At 35.3% G+C, this 21,357-nt stretch overlaps 1 protein-coding gene across 1 annotated transcript; it reads left to right on the top strand.

Moving 5' to 3' along the window:
- Positions 1-371: 371 nt before the first annotated feature.
- On the top strand, positions 372-21,317 carry LOC136815612 (protein mono-ADP-ribosyltransferase PARP12-like). Its single transcript, XM_067072065.1, has 10 exons — positions 372-573; positions 1,140-1,216; positions 1,598-1,981; positions 2,093-2,933; positions 3,121-3,337; positions 3,695-3,884; positions 4,618-4,793; positions 18,879-19,076; positions 19,416-19,677; positions 20,593-21,317. The coding sequence occupies exons 1-10, from the start codon at positions 372-374 to the stop codon at positions 21,049-21,051; spliced, it is 3,006 nt and encodes a 1,001-aa protein (XP_066928166.1). The 3' UTR covers positions 21,052-21,317.
- Positions 21,318-21,357: the final 40 nt, after the last annotated feature.

The raw sequence follows: 21,357 nt of genomic DNA on the forward strand, positions 1-21,357 counted from the left end.
ATGACGTTTTGGCAAATATCTTATTCGCTAAACATGAAAAGGAGAATGAACCATCTCATCATGTAATGTTTTTAAAACGTTTGTATGATCAAATCCTCAGCTCTCCTAAAGCACGTCTTAATCTTGATTTGGAAATCGAAAATCTTGGAACAGGTGGTTATTAACGATCTAAAACAACTGGAAAATATAAAAATCACTTCAGAGTTTTTTTATATTAATGGTTATGATTATATTTATGTTTGCCCTAAAGATGTTAAACTTTGCAATGGCATTTTTTTTAACAAGAAAAAACCATGCCAGAAAGTTGATTGTTCTGGATTTCATCTTTGTCGAAATTATATTACTGTTATAAATGGTTGTAGCAATTCTGGATGTATTGCAATCATGGCTTCGATGACAAACACGAACGAAAACTTCTCAAGAAGCATCATTTGGAAGATTTGAGTGAACATCAACTGAAAGTTTTGTTTTCACACAGATATCCTATTGTCTGTCCGAAATATCAATCAGGAACTGCAAATCTACTGATCAATGTGACGACATACATGTGTTTTTTTTTGTCCTTTCTTCGTGGTAACTGCAAAGAGTTATCCCATGTCCACTCCAGCATGAGGAAGGTTTAAAATCTGAGCAAGCCAATCGAATTGCGAAAGAATACCACGTCCCAGAGAAAGAATTACGTTCTAGTCTGATGTTTTCCCGTAAAAGAACAACTATCCGTGAGTCTATTTATTATATTATAGAAAGTTTGTATTCAATCAGACATGAAAAGCAACAGCTTTAGAACCCCCAAAAAGTTTGACAGGTTTTTTCTAGGACGTGAAGAGGAATTAATTCTTTCTTGATTCAACTCACTCTAAAGATATTTTTGTAACTTGAATCCGCTACGTATTGGCAGAATCTCAAAAAACATACAGGAGTATTACCAACTCATCGTACTATCTTGATTTTTTACCACCACCTTTTTAGTATACTGTACTAACTTTTTTCCACGACCAGAGCTTTGATACTACCTATTTATAATTCAAACTCAGATATTCAATTTAGCTTAAAACACACACCACTCTACCAACTATCAACGTGTCTATACCCCCTGCAACAGAATCCAAAAACATATACTCCGGGCGTTTCTCATTTAGGAGTTTTTGAGAAAACGACAAAGGTCATTAAAGAACGAGTTAATCTGGAAACCAACACAATCGATGTTAACGAAACGGTATATATCTTTGTTTTCTCAAAAACTAATGGGAAAGGTGTAATATTCATTATTCTTCAAATTATATTAGTTGCCGATCTTCTCACTGTAATTTCCATATATATTACCAATATCATTCAACTGCCTCAACATAAGCTCTGAAATTATTATTTTCTTACCTTCCAGAAGAGTTTTCCACTACAGTGGGGTCTTTATTTACTCGAACCCGCACGAGGAAAACACAAATTTGTTCGAGTTAAGGAAATTTCAGAGTAAGGTTTAAAAGGTCAACTGAAGTGACGGGAAAACGTGTTCGACTTAAGGAAACATTTGGGTTTATAGAGGTCGAGTTAAAGAGATTGAACTGTATTTTAATATTTTTGCAAACTAATTTATCTACAGAAGGATTGTTCAATACCGCCATCAACTCAACCACTTCCTGGTGCATTTTCACCGACAAATCAAGCATTCGGCACATCTCTTTCCAACATAAATCCCATACTGCCTATGGCTCCAACGTCTCCTGGTCCTTTTGGACCAACGCCCTTCGGCGTTTGTACACCTGCTAATGGAATACCGATCCCACCACCTTCCTCTGGAGAATCCAGAGTCCAGGGTCTCCTGGGCCCTGGTTATATTTTGCCACCGTCTTCAATGAAACCGATGCCACCACAGCAATCATTACTCAAACCATTGCCAGCAACTTCATTTGTTATTAATCAGAGCAAATTTGACTTCGATAACAAGGATACATCGATTATGGAATGGGAAACAACAGAGAAACCTGTAAAACGTCAAGCTCCCAAACCTCCAACTGTGCAACCCTTAGCGCAAGAGATATCTGCAACCAAACCTCTCCCAGTACTCCCTTTGGAGACTTCTGAGCAGTTGGTATAGAAAGTTCTAGCACAAAGTCGATCAAACATCAAGCCATCCACAGTTATAGAAAAGGATCTTAAGCAGCCACAGTCGATCCCGACCCATGAAGACCGTAAACTATCATCGACGACAGGTTTCACTGGATTTGACACAACCACAAAATTGACACAAGAGTGGGAGCCACCGTCAGAACTAGACGTCTTCAAATATATCATACAATGTCCTAACGCGCATGTTAAAATAAAGAAGAATACAATCTGTGCTCATTTCTTCCAATCAAAGTTGCTGCTTTGTTTAAATTGGTTGAAAAACCATCCTGATACATTCCGGCTGACTCGTACCAAGAAAGAAGTCTTCCTCTGCGTCAAGGACATCAAACTTTGCATAAATTACTGGTCAAATGCTGGCTGTCTTGGGGATTGCGGCTTTTTCCATATCTGTAAAGAATCACTTTTTGATATCAGTCACTCAGCAATATCCTGTGGAAAACATCATGATTTTTCATCAGCTCATAACAAAGGAATCATTGGGAAATTTTCCTTGGAACCGTTAAATACTCATCCGTTGAAATGTTTATTGAAGAATACTTTGCCGTCTGTTTGTGAAGAGTACTTAAAGAACCGATGCACTGATCTACAACAATGTGAAAATATTCATATCTGTGGCGACTTTGTGAATGGACAATGTCGTAAACATTCGGCACTCTGTTCATTTCGTCACGAAGAAGCTTTGTCCGATAATCACGCTGATGAAATCATGAAATTGTTTCATATTTCGGACACTTCGTTGTTGAAGAAGAGTTTGGTGTATTTCAAACCGAAATCTGAAGAAAAGAAAAAACAAGAATTTCTGCAGCAGCGTAAGTTTCAGTTTTGTATTATATATCTCCAAATCATTCAAATATTCAAAACGAGATGACACTTTAATAGCTCCCTTTGTAGGGGCCTGTGCTCTATCATCAAGGATTTTTATCGTTCGGAGTCTTCAGAGAGAAAGAAAGTTAAAAAAGTACACCAACTTAAAAACTAAAAATCTTTCTTTTTCAGCCACATTCAACTTCTTGAAAGACGAAGCGATTTGTGTGGAATATGTGGATGACGTCTGCGACAAAGACGAAACTTGCTCTTTTCTTCATCCTAAAAATCGCACTCCATACTTATGGCAATACAAAAAACCTATTGAAACTTCTTGGAAGTCGTTCCCGAATAATTTGAATGTCGAAATTGAGAAAGCTTTTTGTGATCCAATGCAGTCCAGATATGAGTAAGTTCGAATCGGTCGTTCTTTGACCAATAAGGAAATTTTAGCGACATAATACTCTTTAAAAGTGTATTCATTTTAGCGTGTACTTAACAAAAAAAACTTGACAATAATGCAATTTTTGGCGGGTGGGGAAATAATAGAATTTCAATCCCAAAAAGATTTGTTAAATTTAGTAGATATTCAGTTTGGCGGTAGGTGAATTTTAAAAATTTTAGCGGGTATTTAATTCGGCGGATTTTACCAAAACTGCCAAATCCGCCAAGTATAATCCCTGCCAAAATTAATACACTTAAGGTATCTTTTCAAATTAAAAACTTAATTTGCTGGTCTATGACTTAATTCTGATCCGTTTTTCAGTTTTGCTGACAAAGCATCTTACATCACATTTGATGAGAGCAGTAAAATCACTGCATTCTACATGAACCAAAACGTTGAAGTTCGCCGTTTATCCACCAGAACTTCATTGTGTATGCCGAAAGGCTCTTACACTACTTGGAAGTGGTATTGGAAAGAAAATTCTGGAAAGTGGACAGAATACACTGGAAAGGTAGGGCTTTTTTGATTTACTTTTTGATAAATATCCAGTACCACTAGTGTCGTATGAGAAACGAAACGGTAGATTTGCGCTTGTTGAAAAGATAATAAGGAGTGAAATATATGATAAATGAAGATCGTCCGATTCATTCACGGGTTAGGCCAAAACTTGGAGTTATCTGATGTTCTGATAGGATAAAAGGAGGAGCTATGACTAGGTTTCCAGAACTCCGCTGTAAAACCTGAAATAATGATGAAAATTTGAATTCAAACTCAAGATGTTGAGATTTTTCGTAAGTCCAGAGCCTTATGTGTCGGTAAGGCAAAAGCGAGAGGGGGCTCCATGCATTTGATGATCTGAAACGAGAAAAAAAGGAACTAGATATTTCAGTGGCTGACTCCCGCAGTGGGAGGGAAGGTTAATGTTTGTTTCGGAGCTAGGTTTTTACAACTTATATAACTTTATGAATTTTAGAAAAATATTTTATGATGTTCATGAACTTATTGTTTCCTCTCTTCTTCAAAAGTTATAGCTCCTTATCCCTTTAGAAGCTCTTCTTTTCAGAGCAAGAGGGGGTAGAAAGAATTAACTGAAGAAAAGCGGTCACTCTTTGTAAAACTGTATATTTTTGTTAAAGGCTTTTGTAAGCTTTGGCAGGGATCAGTGGCAGACAACGAAAAAAATATTCAATCTGTAATTTTCTTACAGTCCGTTAACCTGACTATATCTGTTACAAAACTTTCAGGTTTCTCCTGGCGATCTGGAATACGACTTTGTTTACCAGAATCAATCAACCCACAAAACTTTTACGATTGGAGAATACAACTACAAATTAGACTTCACCACAATGCAACAGCACAATTTGGGTCCTGTTTATTTCACCAAAAGAAATGTAATAAGGAGACCTGTGTTTGTTTCAACGTATGTATATTTCATTCAACAGGCCACTACTCTACTAGGAGTATTAAAATTTCTACATTCCACTTTACTGATGCCACCCTGATGAGAAGGGTTTGTAAGATCCTAGAAATGCAAAGTAAGTTATAAGGATGTACTAGGGTTGGAGAATGTCGCCTACGTGTGGACCAAACCTCCGAGCTCTTACCCTAAAAGAGATAAGATTAGATAACACTTTTAAAGGAAGAGTCCCCCTCAGAGAAGTTGGTTAAAAAATGACCCTTACAGGGACGATTTTCTAGAAATTGTCCTACCCTTAGTGAGATTTTAGTTGACTTTATTGTCGAAGATTCTAACTCTGATAGATACCTACTATTTTCAACTCTTGTTGTTTTGTAACACTTAGAGAGGCCTTAGAAGGTTGAAAACACGACTCCTTTTGTCAACTTAGTGTTTGTTCAACTACTCAGAGGCTTATCCCATAAGATCAGTAAGATAATTATTTTTGAGGATTTTACTTCATATAACATAAAAATCGTTCCGATTATTTTCGAACTCACTGTATACTCGCATTTAGACGGGATCTGCTCTGGTACGACTTATATCCTCTGCTACTCTGATGAAAAGGTTTTTCGAGATCTTTGGACATAAAATGAGTGTGATAAATTGCGTGGGTTGCGTGCCTTCGTGGGTCGGGAAAAAATTCGTGGGTCAACAAAAAAAATTCGTGGGTCCATGAAAAAAATTCGTGGGTCCAAAAAAAAAATTCGTGGGTCCATGAAAAAAATTCGTGGGTCCAGAAAAAAAATTCGTGGGTCCAAAAAAAAAATTCGTGGGTTCACAAAAAAAATGCGTGGGTCCATGAAAAAAATTCGTGGCGGTCCAAAAAAAAAATTCGTGGGTCCATGAAAAAAATTCGTGGGTCCAAAAAAAAATTCGCGGGTCCATGAAAGAAATTCGTGGGTCCAAAAAAAAAATTCGTGGGTTCACAAAAAAATTTCGTGGGTCCATGAAAAAAATTCGTGGGTTCACAAAAAAAATTCGTGGGTCCATGAAAAAAATTCGTGGGTCCAAAAAAAAAATTGGTTAAGATTGGTTTGCTAACATTTAAAGATGGAAAATGGAAAAGGCAAGGAAGAAGATTGCCTGTATTGGTTCTAGACCGTGTAAATGCAACAGAATTAAAATCGAAAGCAGTTAAGAAGTTTGCAGAGCATGATCAAAACTTTTGTTCGACAGAGGACTACATACTCCTTTATCATGATTATTCTGAGATGGTGTATATACCTGGCACGATGAAAGCGTTTATCTTATCTGACTATAAAGAAAACTTAGGAGATCCGTACTCTAAAATAGTTTTCTTCTTAGTCCAAGAAACTGACTTGGAAGAGTACACTTTATTCAAGAGATCATCATCAACATCAGGATCAGAAAGTGCTGAAGAGGGCCAAGGAAATGATGATAACGAGAACCAAGAAAATGATGATGACGAGAACCAAGAAAATGATGATGATGATGAAACGATTTCTGTAGCTACTTCTAATGCTAGAGATAGAACTTACCAAAATGACTTTTTTGATGATGCTAATGAACTCTATAATAGTGGTGGATATAATCCTATCATCATAGATGGGGATGATGAAATGTTGAATAATGAACACCTTTCTAACGCAACCCCACCACTCCTCCATACGGCTAGTTCTGCTGTTCCACATGAGGTGAAAACCAACGATTTTGCAGAAAGAAATCCACCATCCAATTTGAATTCTTCTAATGCATGTGCAGAAACCACCCAAGAGAGAAAAACAACTCATTCTAGCGCAAATACAACAACGCCAGAAGAAGATGATACTCTTGATGGTAAACTTAAATCAATCAATGAAACTTTAAATCAAACAAGGGGGGGTTTCATGGTTGGCGGAGGAGCGGAATCGGCCCTTTTTTCGGACGGAGTGGCGGAATTTGGCAAAAATTTAGACGGAATTACGGAAATAGGGTTCTCTGACGGAGACGGAAAATTAGACAATTTTAGTGCGGAAAAACGGAATTTAACAAAAAAATTTGCGGAATTTCGGAATTGGTAAAAGATATTCAAAATTTGCGGAATTTTCGACAAAAAAATTGAATTTCAAAGGAATTTTCGGTGACGGAATTTTGGTTCAATTTAAGACGGTTTGACGGAAATTGGAGAAAAAATTGACGGAATTGCGGAATCGGGTACCCCCTGAAACCCCCCCCAAACAAGTTCTTTCAAACTTGAAATCAGAAGAAATAAGGCTTGGCCTGACACCTTTCAGAAACTTAACCGTGCATTCAAAAAGTCGGTAACACCCTTTGATGTAACATTTATCGGGGAAGACGCTAGAGACAGAGGTGGACTTATAAGAGAATTCTTCACTGTTATTTTTGAGGACATCAAAAAGTATCTCCTTTGTGCTGGTGCTGGTGACGGATATACATTCAAGCATGACATGGAACGCTTAAAGAGAAAGGAATTCTATGTCCTCGGAAATTTACTGGGTTAGCCATTTTATATGGTTGTGCTGGTCCAAGATATCTGATGCCTGCAGTGGTTTCAAAAATCTTTTTTCAAAAAATCACATTTCAACTCTTTATCCATGATGTACCAGATTTCGAAATTCAGCAAAAATTGATCAAAGTTGACAATTCAAAAACTGAAACTGACTTTCAAAAAGCCATTAATATTGATGAATTCCCAGAACGATTTGATGCTGTATCAAAATCATCAGTCAAGCTTGAAGAGAAAAAATAGCTTCATCCAAAATATTATTGAACATTCATTATTTGCAGATGCTCAGAAGAAATTCTTGATGTAGCCAGTGGAATGGATATCCATGATTTGCATTCTGTTCTTTTATGTCATTCAGAGGAAGTGTTTAGTGAATTTTCTCTTGGGGAAAAATCAAAACCTTCTTCAGAGGATGTTATCAAAATATTTTCAGAAATTGATTATCATAAAGAATCTGAGGAAATCAGAAAATTTCAGGGAGATTTTTACTATAACATTACAAACTTTGTCCAATCGATTGAGGACGAGCCATTCATTTTATCAGTCCTAAATATTGACGGAGAAAAGGAAATCAGTCAGAAAAAAGAAGTAACACTGTCTGACTTTGTAAAATTCATTTCAGGATCTCGTTTTGTGTTGCCGTCAATGATTGGAAATTGTAAATTGAAGTTTGCAATGCCAGATGAATGTGAAAAAGGTGAACGTGTCTTTATCAGTATATGTCAACTGTTGTTCAAAATACCATTAAATGAGAGATATTGCGTAGACACTGAAGACTTTAATAGAGCCCTATTAGAGGATATATGTGATTCTCCAGGTTTCGGTAAAGAATGAGACTTATTTTTTATGTTAAAATTTCTGTTATTTATTGTTGAATCTTAAGTTCATCAATATGGCTTACTTTTTTTCTCAATAACCTTTTTGAAACATTTTCACTCTATGATACCATCATCTGATGTTTAAAATATAGATTTTTTTTCGTTGTTTTTAAGATCTTTATTTATTTGGGACCCTTAAAAATATTGCTTTTTGAAAAGATGATCAATCTTAAAAGTTTTTATTGGATATTTTATTAAATATGTAGTGGATATTAGCCGATATTTTAGTTGATATTATTTAGTTCTTCCTTTGTTCTTTATTAAAATTACTCTCGGGTGCCAGATAAACAGGGAATCAATATAAACGGGGACGTTTGAATTTTTGTTTGAAATTTAATAAACAGGGGGAGCTCCTAATTACTGGGTTGGTTGGATAATGTGGCCCAAAAACGCTAAAAAGAATGAAAATAGAGTAAGTTTAGGCATATTAGAGCAAAAACAAGGAACTTTTCCTTTAGTAGCTGGGGATTTGGGAAAAAATCGAAAAATTAACAAGCAGGGAGGGGGCGTTTATTCAGCACCTGAGAGTACATTATTGATAGTAGATGGCAATCAAGATTTTCTTTATTTTTTATTGTTAAAATATTATATATCAACCTATGTATACCAGGATTTTAAGAGAGAGGGAGAGAGAGAGAGAGAGATATTTATATTTTTACACTTCTTCTGAAACCTTTTTTCTTGGAAGTGTTTTAGAAGTTTTCCAAGTAGATTTCTGATCTATTTCAATGCTAGGTTCTTTCTGTTGCATTTATTCTTTTGTGAATGTTTAAATTTTTGCTTCATGAAAAAAAAACCTTTGGAAAATGTTGAAGAATTTTAAAGTGTAGTGCTATTGTTTAGCAACAACGGTTTCGAAGAGATCAGATAATCACTTTAGATCACTGAAAGATATTTAGTATCATGTTAGGTAACTTGTTTATCATTATCCTTTTTCTCCAGATTTTTACCCTGTTTTATTTATGATGACTTTTCTATTTATACTTAGTCCAGAAAGAAATGCCCAAATGTCCACCTTTAACCGGACTTTGTGAACGAATTTTTAGCTTTCTTTGGACCTATAGATTAAGTTTTGCGATGGATGATTCGATGACCATAGTTCATAAAGTCCGGTTAAAGGTGGTTTTTTTGGCATATATCTCAAGAAGTATAAAAATCATACTTGTTCTTTTTTTCCTTTTTTTTTGGACCTACTTTTTGGTATATAAACTAATTGCTGGAGGGATGGAATGACTTATTCAACTATTTTTTTACAGAAAAAGGTTTTTAATAGGGATGCTCAAAACGCATGGTTTGTTTCCAAAAAGAAACATTTTTTGAAAATCACACTAGCACATTTTAGTCACTGAGTTATCCTCGATTCAATTTGGCACTTCGTATCACCCATCAGTCTCTTTAGATTAAGACAATAAATATCTCACTACAAATCATTGTTGATACTCCTGTTTTTTATCTCCCATACCTCCTGACAACTTAAAAATTCAAATTTCATAAATTATTGAATTGGCAAATTTGCGCAAAGTTTGGCCCATTCTTTCGTTTAAAACTGTAACCCTATTTTGGCGGGAGGGGGGGGGGCAAAAACATCCCCCTTCAATTTTTTTAAATGCTGGTTTATGCCTTCTGATTAGCGAGGTTAAGCACGGGTTTATTTTGACCGTAAAGTGCGATACCGTAGGCCTGTACATAAGATTTCACTTGCATGGTTTGCTTTGGCAAGTTATGTACAGGCCTACGGTATCGCACTTTACGGTCAAAATAAACCCGTGCTTAACCTAGCTTTGACGTGCCGTGACAATTTCTAACTTTTAGTAAGCCGACAAATTCATTTCACTAAAATGGTCCATTTTTCTTACGTCAGCATATTTTGAATTTCCTCTAAATTTTGTAGTACAAAGCACTGTATTTCATTGCAAATTTGAAGATAAATGAATTCTCTGATGACGTCATAGCTATAGAATGACGCGAACAAATCGAAAAAATTATTTTTGGTAATTTTGGCGCTCCATGGAGAAAAGAAAGTTTCGTAAAACTGATGACATATTTAGGATATCAAAACAGAATTTAAAAATCTTCTTTAGATATAGATCCTCAAAGACAGACCATATTTTGCGAAATTCTGACAACTGTTTGTCTAAAACTGTAACGTGCTAAAGCACTGGACAGACCAAAGCACTGCGCTCAACTTCAGTATACGTGTGAAAGTGAAAGGCCCAATTGTAAACACTTTTTTTAAAAGGGCAATGGGTACTAGGGCGGATAAGAGAAGGCCGATTGTAAACCTGTGGTGAATGGTGATTGGAATAAGAGAAGGCTAAGTCGTAAACCCATAGGGTGATGAGTAATCAGGAATAGGGAAGACTTAAAATTGTAATCCAAAAGTGATGGTCACTCGGAATAAGGCAGGGCTAAATTGTAAACTTTGGTTGATAAGCCTACGTGGCGATCGTTCACAGGAAAGGGAAGGCTCGATTGTAAACCCAGATGGCAATTTCAGGAATAAACAAAAATCGGAATGAAATATCTAGATTGCAAAAATTCAAGTAGAAAAATTTCCCGGTAAAATGGGGATAACTCCCGAAAAAGAGCGAAATTAAAAAAATTGAAAAAACTGCCCCTAAGTTTTAACATAGGGAAGGCGTGTGCCAAATTTCAGCTCCTTAAACCAATTATTCCGCTCTCTACGCTGCCCAAAAGTTTGCGGACAAACAAACTCACAAACAAACATTCTGAGATTCTAGCTCAACTAAAGTTGAGAATAAGAATGAGATTTTCATTAATCAAGCAAGGTCGGTACGGTAAGGTACCAAAAGTTTTTTCCAAAAAATATCTGGATTGTTACAAATAACTAGCGTGTAAAATTTATTGTAGTGGAATTTCAGGAAATTTCAATATTATTAATTTTTCGATTTGACAAAAAATAAGTCGGTTGGGCCCGTAGAACAATAAATTGAATTGGTCTTGCCTAAGATATTCAAAAATATTTAGAATCTTGCAGACTTTGAAAAAAGTTTTACCGGTCGAAATATAAAATCGAAAAAAATACATTTCGCGGGTTTGGCCTTTTTTCAGATGAATTTCTTTCATTTTCCTAAAAATTTTAACAAAATTTTCAAAAAAATCATATTTTGCGGGAAAAACACGAAAATCAATTCCCGCAAGAATTATTTCCATTGGGTTTGAGGTGAGGAGGCCAATATTTGACCATGACCCTCTTGCCCCCCTCCTCCCGTTGACAGGACTCGTGTACGTACGGACTCCCTAGAGTACACCGAAAACGAAAGGGTTAAGGGCGAATGATTGAGCAAAATTAAGTTACTTTGTCTCTAAGTATTTTTGTCTAATTTAAACGAAAAAAGTTTTAGATACTCTTGATTATACACATTTATGGATAATTTGTAAAAATGTCTCTTTAGCTTCTGCCCAGTTTTGTGGAGGATATTGAAAGTTTTCTGATTCTATAACATATCGAAAATACGCATTTAATTCTTCATCTGTGTTCTCCACGACGGCGTTTGACGCTTCTTGAGGAATGTTTCTTTCGTTTAAAAGGTCAGCTATCAAATCCTCGTCTAAATCTTTTTTTCTATCTTCAAAACCGACGGATTCTGGAGCATAAAATAGTATATCTGGAATGCCTCCTTGAGTATCATGACGAGAACTTCTTATATGATGAGAGTTCCATTCATCTTTTACAACATTGAGTTGATTTTGTAAAAATTTGGAAAATACAAACCACACACATTTCAAATGAACATAATGGCCGAGGATGAGGTTACCATCACTTATGAGCTCCTTAAAAAAGTCAATAATCCAGCCAGTGAATGATTTTTTTAGAAATGACCACCAGTTTTCTATTCTTTGGTTAGATACCGAAGTACCATAGAAATGAGCATTTTCATTCTGAACCAAAAAACAATGAACATCAGCCATGATTCCATTTTCAGTTCCAAGATCGGATCTCAACTTAGCTGGGCAAAATTTAAATCTTCTCACAGTTTCTAAATACTTAGATGCAATTATCACAGGATTGTTATTTGATTTGACTACATTAAGCCAAAGGATCTTCCGGGAAAATCCATCGATACAACCATGAATTGCTAGGCCATAAGGTTTGAGCTTGTCGTACCCATCAACATGCCAGCAATGGTTGGCACCAGGGGAAGAATATGCTCGTCTGTTTAATCGTCGGTTTCGTCTGATCATAACACCCTCAGGATCAAGCTCCTTCATTAAATTCATCACTAAATCCCTTTTTACACTAATACCAAAGGAATGTTTTAGGTGGTTACACATACTTCGATATCCCTTACCTTGGCCAGGCCCTTCCATTTCACGTAAAATTAAGGCTGATAAAGCAGGTACTGGGATGTCTGTAAAACTTCTTGACAGGTTATATGTCTTTAAACGACGTTTCAGTGTTCTTAAGCTCATCTCGATACCATGATATATTCTTAACATGATGACTATTTGGTTGTATTTCAATAAACCTTCATTAAAATAATGTTCAATTATTTCGCGTTCATCAGTCACACCTTGCTTTAGTCTCGTCTGGTGACAATAGGCTTTGGTTCCACAATTAGAACAAAATATTGCCATGGCATCATTTATCAAACTCCCACATTCAGTACAATAAACCATTTTGCGTTGTTGAATTGAAGTTGAGTAACACTGTAACACTGGGTGCACTATACAACAGTCTAGCCAGTTCACTCACTTCGCCGGCATTTGAACTGGGTATTTTAAAGTCTTATCTGATACTCCGATGGCGTATTGGCGGCCGCCCACGCTAAAGCTCTAAAGGAGCGGGCCAATATACCATCGGAGAGAAATAGTAGTCATCCATTGATGTGCCGACATAAGTTTAGCCCTCATTTTCGGGGCCGTGCTGAACGCTCAAAAATTGTTTTTTTGAGATCTGGCGCCTCAAAAAGACCGTCAAATCACTGTCGTTAGTTACCACGTCATGAGTATGTCGGCAAAAATTACAAACAACATGGCTGATGTAATTTTCAAAAAATGTGTGCTGTTATGGTTGTTTTTGGTTTCTTTTGATGGATTTTTTGTAGTTTAACTGTACTTATCACTCCCTGAATATTAGTTTTAGTATCCAGTGTAATTTCTGTATGTGCACCAACCCAAAAAATGTGTTTCTACCACAGAAAAGTTGATAATCATAACTTTTGTTTTTGTTTGTTTTGATGGCTGATTTTTTCTGCACTTTCTCAAATTTTATACCATTCAAAGACCAAAGAAACTAAAGCAGGTATGATCCTATGGGCTTAGGCTTTTATCAGTAACTTTCATGTTGTTATCTATCTTAGACCGTCCTCCAAATATAACTGTTGTCCACCGGCCGACAACCGACAAACCGACTTCAGTGTTCCAGAACTGAAGTTGGATAAAATCTTTATTAAACTTCACAAAAGTGTTCATTGAGGGTTAGTATTCATTTTCTATAGCTTTAGTTTTTCTTTTAGTGTTATTATAGATGCTGATTATGACTTTTCTCTTCTTTCAGGCTTTTTTGTGTACAATGTTATTTTTTCTATTTTGTTTTTGCTTCTGTGATCAGTTTAAAGAAGGAAAAATACTTATTTGAGTATTTCTACATGCCCTCCTTGTGAAAAGAATGATAATATTTTGCATGATTCCTTCTCCAAAAAGTTTTGTATTTGAATTTATTTCGTGAAACCTTTTGAAGTTTTTTCTGACCCAAATTTTGTCGGCCATGACACCTTCCCTGTCCAAATTGCACTCGGGCCCACTTTTCTAAAAAATTACGCGGTCAGGCGAAATTCCGTAATGTATTTCTTCCAGATGTTGAAAATTTTCCCGACCTTCAGAGCTTTAGCGTGTCGGAAGAAAATTTCTACATCGGGTGTCAGATAATTTAAAGTCGTGCAAAGAGTACGCGCTGCGAAAAAAAAACGCGCTGCGAAAAAAAAGCACGCTGCAAAAAAAAAACGCGCTGCGAAAAAAAAGCACGCTGCGAAAAAAAAGCACGCTGCGAAAAAAAAACACGCTGCGAAAAAAAAAGTGCTGTCCCCTCTCGGCCACCGTACATTTAAGCATTTTTTTCGTGTAAAATTTCAACATCAAGATCAAGAACAAACAAGACGACATGAAGTCGAAAATTTCGCCTAGAATTTGAACCGCATGGGAAAAAGAAGAAGTAGAGATAAAAGCTAATCTGAAATCTACTTTACATCGAGCCTTGATGAAACAATTTTACAAGAAAAAGGAGACTTAAAATCACTAAAAAAATAAGACCAATTTAAGAACAATTGCTGTTTAATTTTTAAGAACTCTTACAAAGTATATGCTTATAAAAAATAAATATGCTCACATTGTGCGCCGTCCCTTGTTTACTTTGTAAGAACTAATTACCGAAAGGTATCTCACCGTCTATCAAGAGTTATTTATTTGATTCTTATAAAGTATATGCTTACAAGAAAAGTAAAAATACTCATACTTTACGCCATCCCTTGTTTACTTTGTAAGAACTAATTACCAAAAGGTATATCACCGTCTATCAAGAGTTATTGAGTTGATTCTTATAAAGTATATGCTTATAAGAAAAATAAATATGCTCATATTGTTCGCCATCCCTTGTTTACTTTGTAAGAACTAATTACCGAAAGATATATCACCGTCTATCAAGAGTTATTGAGTTGATTCTTATAAAGTATATGCTTATAAGAAAAATAAAATATGCTCATATTGTTCGCCATTCCTTGTTTACTTTGTAAGAACTAATTACCGAAAGATATATCACCGTCTATCATGAGTTATTGAGTTGATTCTTATAAAGTATATGCTTATAAGAAAAATAAATATGCTCATATTGTTTGCTGTCCCTTGTTTACTTTGTAAGAAATAATTACCGAAAGGTATATCACCGTCTATCAAGAGCTATTGAGTTGATTCTTATAAAGTATATGCTTATAAGAAAAATAAATATGCTCATATTGTTTGCCATCCCTTGTTTACTTTGTAAGAACTAATTACCGAAAGATATATCACCGTCTATCATGAGTTATTGAGTTGATTCTTATAAAGTATATGCTTATAAGAAAAACAAATATGCTCATATTGTTTACTGTCCCTTGTTTACTTTGTAAGAAATAATTACCGAAAGGTATATTACCGTCTATCATGAGTTATTGAGTTGATTCTTATAAAGTATATGCTTATAAGAAAAATAAATATGCTCATATTGTTCGCCATCCCTTGTTTACTTTGTAAGAACTAATTACCGAAAGATATATCACTGTCTATCAAGAGTTATTGAGTTGATTCTTATAAAGTATATGCTTATAAGAAAAATAAATATGCTCATATTGTTTGCTGTCCCTTGTTTACTTTGTAAGAACTAATTACCGAAAGGTATATCACCGTCTATCAAGAGTTATTGAGTTGATTCTTATAAAGTATATGCTTATAAGAAAAATAAATATGCTCATATTGTTCGCCATCCCTTGTTTACTTTGTAAGAACTAATTACCGAAAGATATATCACTGTCTATCAAGAGTTATTGAGTTGATTCTTATAAAGTATATGCTTATAAGAAAAATAAATATGCTCATATTGTTTGCTGTCCCTTGTTTACTTTGTAAGAACTAATTACCGAAAGGTATATCACCGTCTATCAAGAGTTATTGAGTTGATTCTTATAAAGTATATGCTTATAAGAAAAATAAATATGCTCATATTGTTCGCCATCCTTGTTTACTTTGTAAGAACTAATTACCGAAAGATATATCACCGTCTATCATGAGTTATTGAGTTGATTCTTATAAAGTATATGCTTATAAGAAAAATAAATATGCTCATATTGTACGCCATCCCTTGTTTACTTTGTAAGAACTAATTACCGAAAGATATATCACCGTCTATCATGAGTTATTGAGTTGATTCTTATAAAGTATATGCTTATAAGAAAAACAAATATGCTCATATTGTTTGCTGTCCCTTGTTTACTTTGTAAGAACTAATTACCGAAAGATATATCATCGTCTATCAAGAGTTATTGAGTTGATTCTTATAAAGTATATGCTTATAAGAAAATAAATAAAAAACAATCAGTTATATGCTTAAATTTGTGGAATTAATATTCGAGCAAAAAAAACGCGACTTATGATTATCTCCATAGTATACTGAACCAACTAACCAGAGAACGCCCGGGTCAAACGCCAACGCCATAATCTTCGCCCCAAAAAAATTCTCCCCCGCCGCCGCCGCAGAAAGGCTATCGTAATACTTTCGCTAAGCGAAATTAAAAAAAGAATTTGAAGAAAAGAAAAAAGACAGATAAAGATAAAATGATTTCTCGTGTTTTTGTACACAAAATATTTAGGTATGTGAATTTTTTTTTCAACTTCTTTGACTTTAAGAAAATTCTTATTCCTAAAAAAATGTCGTGCACTTTGTATTTTAAACTGTATATATAAAGAAACTATCAAAGTAAAGGAAATATTTTTAGATAAACACGAGGTTGAAGGAATTTACTTTAGTTAAAAGTTAACAAAAGAAGAAATTTTATGGAAATGACATAGACGACAAGACCAAGACACGAGCCATAAGGAGTCAAAATATTAATCTTTTAAGCTACAGTTTACGCTTTAAATTTAATACAATAGAACAGAAACTTGGGCTCTATTCAAAAGATTTATTACGAAATCCTAGCTAGCAAAGAGAGAAATTTTTTTTAAAGATAATGCAATTTTTGCTATTAAACTTATTTCATGCAATTGAAAAAAAAGATTTCTTCCCATTCCTTTCACCAACTTAGGGCTCAAATTACGGATTAATTTAATGGGACAAATCGCGCGAATCGAAATTGGTGTTGCGATTTTTGTCATCTCAGAGAAGAAGTCATTGCATTGTTTTTTCGCGCGCGTTCTATTTTGTGCCAATCAAATTGCGTCACGCATTCGAAAGATTCGAAAATGTTGCAATCAAAATCAAAACAAAAACTTTCATTTGAGACTTTGGCTTTTGAAAAGAACACATTGAGCTATTTTCAAAAAATAAAACCTTATCGTGCTTTAATTATTACTCTCATTCTCAAAAATAAAACTTGAGAATGAAGGAAAGTTGTAGAATTAATTAAATTGAGATTCGATTGAAAGAGGTATGTATGTATAGAAATGGAATGCTTTGTTTGCTTCAGTTTTCACAGTAGACTTTCCTGCCTTCGAAATTCTGTTATCGAAGGCAGCCTTTATTTATCTAAAATTTATTCTTATCAAATGGTGATTCAATTTTGGATATCAAAAACTACCAAGGATGACCAGTAAGTTTTTATTTAATTTGGAGATGAAAAATGGCAAAAAAGAATGAGTAGCTAGAAACAACTGCCGGCCATTTGTGCGAAAAAGGGATTTTTTTTTCGAAGTTCTTCATCCAGACTATTTTCCAGACTATTTTCCAGTTTTATTTGAAAATTTTAGGCTGTTAGTTTGAAAATCAAACCCAGCTCGATGTTTAATTTACTTTTGTTGATCAATGTAAAATATGTTTTGGATTTTTAAATGCTTTGAACTCTTTATAAAACTAAAAACTAAATACTCATGCCAAAATTTCCTATGCCCTTTACGTCAAAATCTAGATTTTAGAAAAGTTTTTATTATGCCATCTCTTCCGAGATCTCTTCTTGTTCGAAAATCACCACATTCTTCAAAAGGAAACCCCATAACATTATACATATTTGGAAAGCCCTTTGATTATACTTTTCGAATGTTTTGACCTACAAATTTTTTGCTATTGTTAAATGCGGGTTTTCCCTGACATGTAAACAAACATTAGGGGAATTCAAGGAAAAATGTCTCTGTTTTTCAAAGTGTCTGTTTTTCAAAGGTCTTCTTTCATCAAAGAAGTATGAAAAATGAATAAATAAGCGTTGTTACTTAGGAATATCATGACACCCCTGTTTCACAGACCCGGTGGGACCCCTACCCACTGGAAATTCAGGCCCAAAAAATCTTCCCCGGTGAATTAAAGCATAGCAACTGAAAAAAGGCTCATATCCCCATTGAAAAACGTAAAAAATCTTTAAATCCCCACTAAGCTTTGATCGACTTAAATGTCTCATCCCCAAAGAACAATAGAAAAAAAAGAAAAAAAATCCGTTTTGGATAACCCCGTTGGATTTTATGTCTCTTTATTTTTAACCACAAATTATGTCACATTATTACGGCGTTTCTCATTTCGTTGAATTTTTTTGTGAACCCACGAATTTTTTTCATGGACCCACGAATTTTTTTCATGGACCCACGAATTTTTTTTTTGGACCCACGAATTTTTTTCATGGACCCACGAATTTTTTTCATGGACCCACGAATTTTTTTTCTTGACCCACGAATTTTTTTTCTGGACCCACGAATTTTTTTTGTGAACCCACGAATTTTTTTTTTGGACCCACGAATTTTTTTCATGGACCCACGAATTTTTTTTGTGAACCCACGAATTTTTTTTTTTGGACCCACGAATTTTTTTTTTGGACCCACGAATTTTTTTCATGGACCCACGATTTTTTTTCATGGACCCACGAATTTTTTTTTCGGACCCACGAATTTTTTCCCGACCCACGAAGGCACGCAACCCACGCAATTTATCACACTCACATAAAATAAAGCAATTTCTTAGGTTTACAAAATAATATTCGTTCGTATGATGTTTTCATATGATTTCAACAGGTCATCAACGCCACAAGAGGAAGACATCACACCTTGGCATTGGCCGAAAGAAGTTTCCTTAGAAGGTGGTCGTCTCGATGTCGAACCAACCAAAAAACAACAAATCACACAACAGTTCAAAACTTCACTAGCAAGAAATATGACTGTTTTGGATGTGGAAGAAATCTGTAATGCAGAGTTTTATCAAAAGTACCAAAGGTATATACTTATTGTGAGTACAGTTGAAGTTTGGACAAAATTTCCAACGCCTGAAAGTTTTTTTCAAAAAACTTTTACCTACGGAAAATGAAAATAGAAGTTTTCTGGGAGGGAGCATATTCAATGCTTCATAAATCACCAGAATTAGCCGATCTCGTATGAGGATTAAGTAGTCTCTTAGACCTCATTTCGAGTCTTTTCCAATCCTCGCATCGATGGGCTTCTTTCTGGGGCTCAGCATTGTATCCTTATAGGATCTTCTTTACGAAGTTTCAGCCTGTTGAGAAATTTGTCCATATAAACGACTATGTATATCTTCTTTATATATTTTTTTCTCAGCAAAAAGAAAATACTCGCAAAGAAGCTGGGCGAAAACAATGTCAATGAACTCGAGCTGTATCATGGGACTGATGCCGCAGTGGTTGATGGGATATGTAAACAGAATTTTGATTGGAGATTGAACGGTAAAAACGCAACGATGTTCGGCCAAGGAAGTTATTTCGCCACACAAGCTTCTTACAGTCGCAACTTCACGCGACCGGATTCCAATAAAATCAAATATATGTTCGTAGCAAAGGTTCTGGCAGGAAGATATACAAAGGTATAGAAAAATATATATTTTTTTACTTTACTGACTTCAGTTTGTTTCAATGATATTTATTTCTCCAGTCAGGTATCGGGCACAGATATTTGTCGTAACGTTTCTTGAATGCATCTTATGAGCAGCCAGTTGAGCCCTGTACGGCTAGACTTTCACAAATAAACTTGCCAAATCTAATTCTGTAAATTCTTCGGAGCTGGCATTTTCGGCCATGATCGTAAAAACGATTAAATTACCGGTATTATTTTTCAGAATCATGTACTTGAGAAAAACAAATTAAAATAGAAAATAAAATTTGGCTGATGACGTGGAAAAAGGAACACCCATAGATTTTAAAGCCCGAAGGGCTAGATGTCGTGCTTCGGCTGAAAACTGTGCCGAGGTTAGGAAGGGAATCCTACCTAAGTCATGTGACATTATAACAGAATTTCAGTGCTTGACCAATAAAAAACTTCGCGTGTTTGCGAAAACTATAGCAGCAAAATTCTTTGCGATATTCACTTTTTTTTGCTTGGAAGAGCTCAAAGCACGACATCTAGCCCTTCGGGCTTTATAAATCTATGGTAACACCGTGATCATTTCGCAGTGGGACAGAAGAGGGGAAAGGGAGGTGGGGTGAAGGTAGAGGCTAGTTATAAGCGGTTAATGATGGTATTCCATTCGTAGAGTATTCCCAGCTCAAGTTTAAAGTTTAAGTTTAAAGTCTTTTTTTATTACACTTAGCCATGTTGTTGTTGGTTTCCCTCCGGGCATCTGATACTCTGAGGTGGCGTAAACTTTCATTCATTTTAAGCTTTCTTCATTGGGGTATCATTTTTCGCAGTTGTAACCATTGACTTCAAAGCCCGAATGGCTAGACTCGAGACTCCTGGATGGGAAATGAAGCCACTTATTTCCAATGTTTTTCATTTGTAGGGAAGTTCTGACATCAAACGACCACCACCAATATCACCTTTAGATCCTCACACACTTTACGATAGCTGTGTCGATAACATCTCATCACCTTCAATGTATATCGTCTTTGAGCGCGATCAATGCTATCCTCAATATCTGATCACGTTCTTAGAAGATGACGAAAACCTGGCGTTGCGTGGTAACCGTTATTCTGTAGATTTTGATCAAAGTGCTCTCCGAAGACAGAAACAAGCAATCAATTCTCTCAGTTACAAACACAAATTGAAACCTCTAAATGAAAGACCCAGAAGAAGTGTTGCAGCTGCTTCAAACGTTTTAAATCTTACTGAGGATTCGAGTTTTTCACCGTCAACAAACGTGCCGAGTTACACGACGTCGTCACATCAAACGTCACCAAAATACTCCAAGGCGCAAACTCAACCTAAAGCCAATAAGAAAGACGGCTGTATTATTTCTTGACCTGTATGATTTTTCTTCAACTGCTCCTTTTGTTGAATTTTAGTATTTGTCACAGTCGGAGGAGACCTGAACGCTGACGTTGAGGCATCAAAAAAAGATGCACATCCTAACCAAAACCCCTTCTCACAGACCTGGCAGAATTTTTTCAGCCAGTGGGGGTAAAAATAACGGACTGAAACTTGATGGGAATCGATATTCCCTTATTTTTTATGACCAGGGATTTGAATTCTTTCGTTTTCAAGTCATAAAATTCAGTGGGAATGGTAAACATAGCATGATATTTTGCATTGAGGATTGGTTTATTTG

The sequence above is a fragment of the Clytia hemisphaerica genome, unplaced genomic scaffold (assembly GCF_902728285.1).
Source record: "Clytia hemisphaerica strain Z4C2 unplaced genomic scaffold, Clytia hemisphaerica genome assembly, whole genome shotgun sequence".
NCBI classification, from domain to species: Eukaryota; Metazoa; Cnidaria; class Hydrozoa; order Leptothecata; family Clytiidae; genus Clytia; species Clytia hemisphaerica.

Excerpts from the sequence above, each read along its gene's own strand:
- LOC136815612 (XM_067072065.1), top strand. The coding sequence starts at position 372 with ATGTATTGCAATCATGGCTTCGATGACAAACACGAACGAAAACTTCTC. Across the intron at positions 3,338-3,694 it reads CCAATGCAGTCCAGATATGA|TTTTGCTGACAAAGCATCTT; the intron begins GTAAGTTCGAAT and ends TCCGTTTTTCAG. Across the intron at positions 19,678-20,592 it reads TGGCAGGAAGATATACAAAG|GGAAGTTCTGACATCAAACG; the intron begins GTATAGAAAAAT and ends TTTCATTTGTAG.